At 35.4% G+C, this 8,349-nt stretch overlaps 2 protein-coding genes across 7 annotated transcripts in view; one reads left to right on the top strand and one right to left on the bottom strand.

Moving 5' to 3' along the window:
* On the top strand, positions 2,596–7,333 carry LOC104701361 (cyclin-dependent kinase G-2). 6 transcript variants are annotated; one of them, XR_002032748.1, is made up of 8 exons: positions 3,057–4,783; positions 5,275–5,410; positions 5,502–5,590; positions 5,883–5,994; positions 6,086–6,192; positions 6,269–6,457; positions 6,570–6,641; positions 6,819–7,333. XR_002032748.1 is itself a non-coding variant. In XM_010417032.2 (7 exons), exons 2-7 carry the CDS (start codon positions 3,057–3,059, stop codon positions 6,366–6,368), a joined length of 2,271 nt encoding a protein of 756 aa, XP_010415334.1. In that variant the 5' UTR covers positions 2,596–2,704; positions 2,827–3,056; the 3' UTR covers positions 6,369–6,760. The 6 variants fall into 6 exon arrangements, 1 of the variants encoding a protein (XP_010415334.1); XM_010417032.2 differs by lacking the exon at positions 6,819–7,333 and adding an exon at positions 2,596–2,704 and having other exon boundaries at positions 2,827–4,783; positions 6,269–6,760; XR_753806.2 differs by having other exon boundaries at positions 6,269–6,641.
* LOC104701362 overlaps positions 7,605–8,349 on the bottom strand; it is a 3,725-nt gene continuing 2,980 nt past the window's right edge. The window contains exons 4-5 of the mRNA XM_010417034.2: positions 8,073–8,293; positions 7,605–7,988 (exon numbers count right to left, since the gene is read on the bottom strand). Of these exons, the coding sequence (XP_010415336.1) occupies positions 7,846–7,988; positions 8,073–8,293 (364 nt within the window). The 3' untranslated portion in view covers positions 7,605–7,845. The remainder of the gene's footprint in view (positions 7,989–8,072; positions 8,294–8,349) is intronic.

The raw sequence follows: 8,349 nt of genomic DNA, 5'->3' as shown, positions 1-8,349 counted from the left end.
TGAAACTAATAACTCTTTTCTAACGTCATAAAATATTTTGATAGTAACTAATTTTAAATTTTCCAATGTATTCGTGGAAGTGTCTTTGACACACCATGATGTAGCCTTTGTCACTGGAACGCCCCGACTACCACCTTGCTTAGTGAGCCCTATGTCCACTCCCAGTCCATGGGCCCACCTTCTTCAGTGGACCCCATGTATACTTCTAGCCCACCCATATCCGACGGTCGGTTTGTTACGTCCGGAAGGCTTTAAATACCTATCCCTATAAATCACCATATGATTTTTTCCTATATTTTGTCCTCACTCGCACAGTTCCGACAATCACTTCCCAAAAGATCACCCATCCTGAAATTATTCGAGCTCAAGCACGCCTAACTCTGGAGTTCTCTCATGACCTTTGATCAAAAAAGATAAGTGCACTTTGGTGACATAGGTGGCCAAATCAATTCTTTTAAACCTATCCGCAAACCAGGATGTCACAGTCTTCGAACTCCTATGGATCTATCAACAACAATTTATTATTTTCCAATCTATCTATCTATGTTTGTTGTAAGCTTGTGTTTGATTAGGCTATTTTATCTAACCATAAGGTTGATGAGCTTCTACTCTTTATCTCCCTTCGGGATTAAATGAATGGTAACAATTATGGTCGCACAAAAAGGGTCTATGACCAACCAATCAAGGTTGAAAAATAGAAGAAAATTAATTTGACATAAATAAAGAAATAATAGAAAATTATAAGCACGATAATATATGAAATCCAAATAATTCAAAGGTGAAAAGATAAATCAAATAAAACAATCTAAAAATACTACATTAAATTGTTAAATACAATATTCGAAAAAGAAGACGCATATATTAGTCTTTTTTTTTGGTCAATATATTAATCTTACCTATTACAAACTGAAAAAGGAGAAAATTTTGGTTTAAAAAATATGAAAAATTTATTTTTCCATTAAAAAGGTTTTACCAATAGAACAAAGTTGAAAGCAATATTTTTGAATAAATTATTTTGTCAGAAGAAAAGTATGAGACAATCTATGTTTATATAGAAGTGAGTATTTACAAAATTTAGAATTAATAATTAACTGTATATTTTCCTTAATCCCATTTCTATTTTTTGTAGAATTAATAACTTAAAATTAAAAATAAGTAAATAATGTTATATTTTGAATTTTCTGAAACATATATATATATATATAATCTCCTTATAGTTATTTAAAAAAACTTTTAATTTTTGTAATTTTTTTGGTAATTATCTTTCTACATTATTAATATTGTTTAAAACAAAATATTTTGTTTTTGTTGTAATCTCAAATCCCTCGTATTAAATATTAACTTTTACAGATGTCAAAATCTCAAATTGATATACACTTGATTCATGTCAAAATTTTGTTAATGACTAACTTTCAAAATCCAACTTTATATCCTACTATATTAATTGAGAAGTACAAATATGAAACTAACTTTAGAATGTGTAAAAAATTACATTTAATTGTCATTAGAAAAATTAATTAAGATTAATTAGTTAATTAAATAAATATAATTAATTAAAAATAAAAAACGCTGACAGATCAAAATAAAAAAAATCTAGAAAAGTAAAAACAAAATCTATTCAAATCAAAACTAATTTTACTTGAAAAAAAAAATAACAGCTAAGATTTTTTAAAAATACAGATAATTATTAGTTTAAAAAATTATTTTCTCTCTCTAATAAAATTATGGACAAAAATTACTATATATTTTTTAAAAAAATATAAATCAATCAGAATTTCAAAAACTGATATTTTGGTAAAACTAAACTTATATAGTTGATAAATTAATAAATTTTATTTGCTCACAATTATCATATTATAATTACTACTTCATATTTCACAAAATATTGATGCAAATACAACAAACAAAAAATATAAAACTGTAATATAGATCAAAAAATAAAATACTAAAATATTTTAAAATAATTAGTATTAAAAAGACATCTATAGATTTATAGAACAATTAAAAGTAAATACTATTTCAAACAAAATAATTTTTAATATTATATTATAATTCTTTTTAAAAATGTTGACCCGTTCTTTAAGCACGAGATATCTCCTAGTAATAAGATTATTTTGGTAGAATTTTAAAAAGGGGAATTTTCAAAAATACATTTTTCTATTTCATTTTTTAAAAATACACTTTTATGTTGTCCATTTTCAAAAATACCCCTTTCTATGTGTAAAACAACTAAACTCTAAACCCTATACTCGAAATACTAAACCTTTATCTTTCAAAACTATATCATAAATGTAAAATAGAGAACCCAAACCTAAAAATTAATTAAACATATTGTAAATTATGTAAAAAAGAGTATAAATGAAAATGTTCAAAAAAAAAGGATATTTTTGAAAAATGTTATAGTATTTCTAACACATTCTCTTTAGTATTGTTACGAAAGTTTGAAATATGTTTAGAAATAAAATAATAAGAAACACATTTATTAATTAAAAAAATTAGGGGCTTCTTTTGGCAAAACAACTAAAATGGAGGGGGAAAATATACAAAAAAGAAAAAACAATCTAGAGAGACCTAAAAATCGGAAACTAGTTTTACCGATTACGTCCTTTTTTTTTTTTTTTGTTTTTTTTTAGCTCTCCACGACGAGGGACGCTCTTCTCTTTCTCTCTCCGCCATTGTTCGTTCGTTTTGTTCCTTCTCGACGGTAAGCTATAATATCCCAATCGGAACTTCGCGAACTCTTTACCAATCGAATTCACTTTCAAAATTCTGAGTTTTCTTCTCGTTTCATCATCTTCTTCCTCGGGCCTCGATTTCGATTTCTAGGGTTTCGCTAATTCAGATCACAAGTTCTGCTTCAATTTCAAGCGATTTGATCACGAGGAGCTCTTTGTTCGGTGCGTAATTCGGTTTTCTTATTTCTGAGAAACCTCGAGGTTTAGTCTCTGCTATTCTGATTTTGAACACGGCTAGTTAGCTAGAAGCAGATTTAAGAGTTCGCCAAATTAGGATTTGGGGTTTTTTTTTTTACCCTAGTTAAGATTGGAATTGACTAAATGGCGGCTGGGAGGAGTGTAAGATATCCTGACCATGAACTGAGAGACCAGGAATCGAATTCTAGATTTTCCAGGCGGGATAGTGCTTACTCTAATGAGGATTATGACCATGTTAGGAACGGTACTCTTGATAATGAAAAGGGACGGGTTAGTAATCCAAGACACGGGGATAGCGGTAAAGATAGAGATATGATTAGGTCCGGAGCTAGACAGAAAGAGAGAGGAATAGTTAATAGTGGGTCTCGCTTATCGAAGAGCAATCCAGGTATTAGGGAAGTCTTTATGGATCGTGGTCCTAAAAGATGTGGGTTTTCAGCTAGGTCTGTGGATAGGGAACCAGGTGAGCTCTCTAGTGAGAGTGGGTCGGATGATTTGATTGAATCTGAATCACTGGTGAAAAATAATGGTGTTGTGAAGCAGGTAGAGAATACAGCTCAAAGCCCTGTTGAAAAGAAGAGAAAGTTTTCACCAATAATATGGGACAGAGATGACCATGAAAGAAGTAATTTGAGCAGAAATGAAAAACCTGTTGAGGTCACTCCTCCTCCTCCCCCACCACCACTAATCAAGAGGTCAAGCCAGTCACTTAGGGTCGGATGTGATGACAATTCTCCATTTTCACCTGCAAAGAGTAATATGCATCAAGATCCCGTGCAAGTTAGTGATTCTGCGGTTTCTGTGCCTGCTTTATCACCTTCGGTAGAGATGTCTTCTTTGTGTATGGTAGAACAATCATCAAATGCTGGGCAGGATGGCAAACAAGAGGATGCGGCACACCTGGAAGAGGAGGAAAACATGCCAACCAGGCATATATCATCCTCTAGGTGGGCAGCTGGCAACAGTTCTCCAAATGATGAAGGTGAAGTAGTAGAAGAAGTGGGGGCAAAGAAAAGGAGCAAAAAGCCATTTCCCGTGCAGGGGAGATTGCGCAATAAGTCTCAAACACCTGAGGTCGGGGAGTTAGTGAGAGAAGGTTATAGATCATCTGATTCCGATGAAAGGGGGCACCATTCTTTGCCAAAAAGTAGAGATGATTTTAAGGAGAAGGATGCTGTTAAGGGTGCCAAGATGGATATAGATGAGGAGGAACACAGAAGAGGAAACTCTAGTTACAGCCTTAGTGAAACAGATTCGGATGATGAATATGTTCGGCATGAGACACCTGAACCTGCCAGTATCCCACTGAGAAGTATAAACATGCTCCAGGGTTGTAGAAGTGTTGATGAATTTGAGAGATTAAATAAGATAGATGAAGGTACTTATGGTGTTGTTTATAGAGCAAAGGATAAGAAGACAGGCGATATAGTGGCATTGAAGAAGGTGAAAATGGAAAAAGAAAGAGAAGGCTTTCCATTGACTTCTCTAAGGGAGATTAATATACTTCTTTCGTTTCATCATCCATCAATAGTGGATGTTAAAGAGGTGGTCGTGGGTAGTAGTCTTGATAGCATTTTTATGGTGATGGAATACATGGAGCATGATCTTAAAGCATTGATGGATTCAATGAAGCAGCGTTTCAGTCAGAGTGAAGTTAAATGCTTAATGCTTCAACTTTTAGAGGGCGTCAAGTATCTTCACGACAACTGGGTGCTTCATCGAGATTTGAAAACATCTAACCTGCTTTTAAACAATCGGGGTGAGTTGAAGATATGTGACTTTGGTTTGGCTCGGCAATATGGCAGCCCGCTGAAGCCGTATACTCATCTGGTTGTTACGCTTTGGTACAGGTAAAATTTGTTTTACTCTATTCTAGTTTGTAATTTGAATTCTGGTGGACGTTCTTGTATTTTTGGCCATTGTTAGTAATTTAGTATAACCTCAGGTGCCACGTCTTCTTTCTGGTATAGCTGTACTACACCGTTCAACCGTTTCTATTCCTGCACCTTAGGATCAATGATTTTTAAAGTCTTGTGTCTAAATGACGTTCCATGGTATCTGATATTTTTTTTCCAATGGCACCACAAACTTGAGTGTTGTGGCTGACTTGTATCATTACCTTTCCTCTTTCAGAATAGTCTCCATAATATGCCAGCTTAGCCATGAAATACTTAAAGCATTTGCGGTATTTGCTTGGACATCACTTAGAATGGCACATTAGGAAATATATGTGCTTCAACTTTCTTGACTTGTTTTATTCCTTGTGTTGACTATCCCTTCTTGTTTTAGCAATAATCACTTCCTCCAGGACCAAGCCCAACGACTGCATTTGTTTTTCCAGGGCACCTGAACTTCTCTTGGGAGCCAAACAATATTCTACGGCCATTGACATGTGGTCACTAGGCTGTATCATGGCAGAACTATTATCGAAGGCGCCATTGTTCAATGGGAAAACGGAGTTTGATCAACTTGACAAGGTATTTTAAACATGGGTTTTGATTTGGACCTCCACCCATCCTCGGACTACATACAGCTTATAAATTAATTACTGCTTCTTTTAATTTACAGATTTTCAGAATCCTTGGTACTCCCAATGAAACCATTTGGCCTGGGTTCTCCAAGCTGCCTGGAGTCAAGATCAACTTTGTCAAGCATCAGTAAGTATTTATAATTCCTTGTAATTTTCAGTTTTAATGCAAGGATATCCTTAGTTAAAATGTGCTTAAAGTCTCTAATATTGTTCCCAGGCTTTCTAGCTTTGGGTGATGTAGTATGGCTATCTGGCTTATTAGTGGATTACTAAAAATAACCTTAGTAAAAATTTGCTTAAAGTCTCTGATATTGTTCCCAGGCTTTGTAGCTTTAGGTTATATGGTCTGGCTTTCTTGCTTATTAGTGGATTGTCGTAGTTGTTATGTCGTTCTTCTCACTGATGAACTGTTCTTTTAGGTATAACCTATTACGTAAGAAATTCCCAGCCACTTCATTCACTGGCGCCCCAGTTCTGTCCGATGCTGGGTTTGACCTGCTGAACAAGCTCCTAACGTATGATCCTGAGAGGGTAATAAGAAATATATATCTGTTGCATGCATGTTAATCCAGTATGCACCTTAATTGTTCCTTGACTTTGTATCTGTGGTGCTTTTTTGTAGAGAATAACTGTTGATGAAGCTCTAAAGCATGATTGGTTCCGTGAAGTCCCTCTGCCAAAATCGAAAGATTTTATGCCTACTTTCCCTGCTCAACATGCCCAAGACAGGTACTGAGATCTATCTAAACTGAAATGACCACTGGTTGACTTTAGTTCTGTCTCTAACTTCTTCTTTTGTGCCAAGGCGTGGGAGGAGAATGGTAAAGAGCCCTGATCCTTTGGAAGAGCAACGTAGGAAGGAATTAACACAAACCGAACTTGGGTCTGGTGGTCTGTTTGGCTGAAGTGTTGCGCACCTGTTGAAGATAGCATTTGGAATACAACCTTGATACTCTCAACCACAATTTAGGCGAGGGCTACTGCTTAAGCGGAGGTTGGAACATTTGTATCTCAGAATATCATTTATGCTTTCTTTACTCACTTTGAGGGTCCATGGTGATTTGTGAAGGTGATTTTCCTCCTATCGCCACAGAGAATCCTTGCAGGTTTAATGTGTTCACAAGCTAGGCTGGTCAGTTAGTAGTGCTATGGCTTTCTGACAGTGCTTGTTCTGTAAGGTGTGGCATGATAATAAAAACTCATTTCCTACTGAAACTTATGTATGTAGCATAGTGTTATTGAAAAGTGACCTTTTGTTGACTACTATGAGGGAGAACCTATTCTTTTTCCCCGACAATTCTCTTTATCTGCCATGTTTTTATTAGTATATATAATATTGACATTGTGTTTGCAAGAAACACTGGTGTTGAAGTGGAGGTGAGACTCTTCTTGTCTTGAAGAAGAATTGACGCGATTGCTGATACATCTCTGCGAGGTAATGTATAGTCCTGATGCTTGTAGGGTTGAACTTGATCTTTTTTGTATTCCACTAAAACCTCGGATATATGGTTCTCTGAGATAAGATGGTTGCTCTGTAACTACAAGTGTTATAGTTTCTGGTTTGTAGGGTTAGCAATTTTCTGCAGATTCCTTTTTCTACTTTGATTGCCTAGGAGTTCATGAAAGCAATTTTAGTAAATCCTGGGGACTATCGGCCGGGATTAGCTATCCTAAGATCTCTGAAATAAACTTTAGCCCCACTTTCTTTGCAGTTTGCTGATTGACTGCAACGTGCTAGAAACCATTTGTTAGGTTTTCCGTAACAATGTTGAAGTAATGTTTGTCTCAATCTTAATAGTAGCATATGCTCGGAAGTGATAACAAGTGATTTGTGATAGGAGTTATCTTAAATCAACCAAGCTCTTGCATCCTTCAAAGTTTTATCATGCATTTGTGCATGAGCATACACATTCAATGATTTTGACATTCTACTATCGATGCATAACCAAGTATTTGCAGAACAAACTCTTCCGAAGTGGTCAGTCTCCAATTGCTCTTAAAGAACTGGTCCAAAGTCTGGACCACGGGCAGTCTTCAATTGCTTTTAAAGAACTGGTCCAAAGTCTGGACCGTGCGTTGTGGTATATTCGTTATGCCCAAAATTACTCAGTGAGATCGTGTAACAGAGGTTTTATCAAATATTTAGTGGCAAGACACAGACCAAGGATTATAATTTTTGGTTTATGGTACAAAGTACAAACTAAAAGATCTATGAAAGAAAAGAGAGATAAGAGAAAGAGAACAAACCAAGCCTTGTCAATATAGCTGTGTCACTCTTTAAGAGAAAGATATCAAATTAAGAGACGCTCATGCAAAAGTATCATCTCCAAATCAATTTAAGAAATCACTCTATATGGCAAAGAGTAAAAAGACCTTTTCTTGTCATTCGGTACCGAAAACTACAGTTTTACCAAGAACAAAGGTAACCAGAGAAAGCTCAATGAAGAATATTGTGTTTATCAAATGCCTGTCTACTGTCCACCCAAATATAGTTATCCCACCTGGATTCATCTGCAAATACAACACTGCAACAATCATCTAATCAGCTATCACCATTTCAAGTTTGGTGAAAATGATAAAAAGTAAAAAGAGGGCGAAACAATACTCACCGAAAGCTTGTCTTTTGTGGTAGGAGGACATGGACATGTAAGAAGGAAAGTGGTTAGGAGCAGGCATCCTCATATAGTGATCCATTGATTCCACATCACTTTCTGAACGGGATATTGGAAAGGAGAGCGGTGGATTCGTGGTGGCCTCCAAGTGAACTCCACTAGGAGAAGTCCTTATCTGAGTTGAATCTGTAGACGAACAAGACATCATGGCATGCCATCTACTTGCAACTGATGCTATTGCTTGAGCTCTGTGAGAAATTTTTGTTGCTGCGTG

The sequence above is a fragment of the Camelina sativa genome, chromosome 7, assembly GCF_000633955.1.
Source record: "Camelina sativa cultivar DH55 chromosome 7, Cs, whole genome shotgun sequence".
NCBI lineage: Eukaryota > Viridiplantae > Streptophyta > Magnoliopsida > Brassicales > Brassicaceae > Camelina > Camelina sativa.
This window is presented reverse-complemented; position numbering and strand designations above follow the sequence as displayed.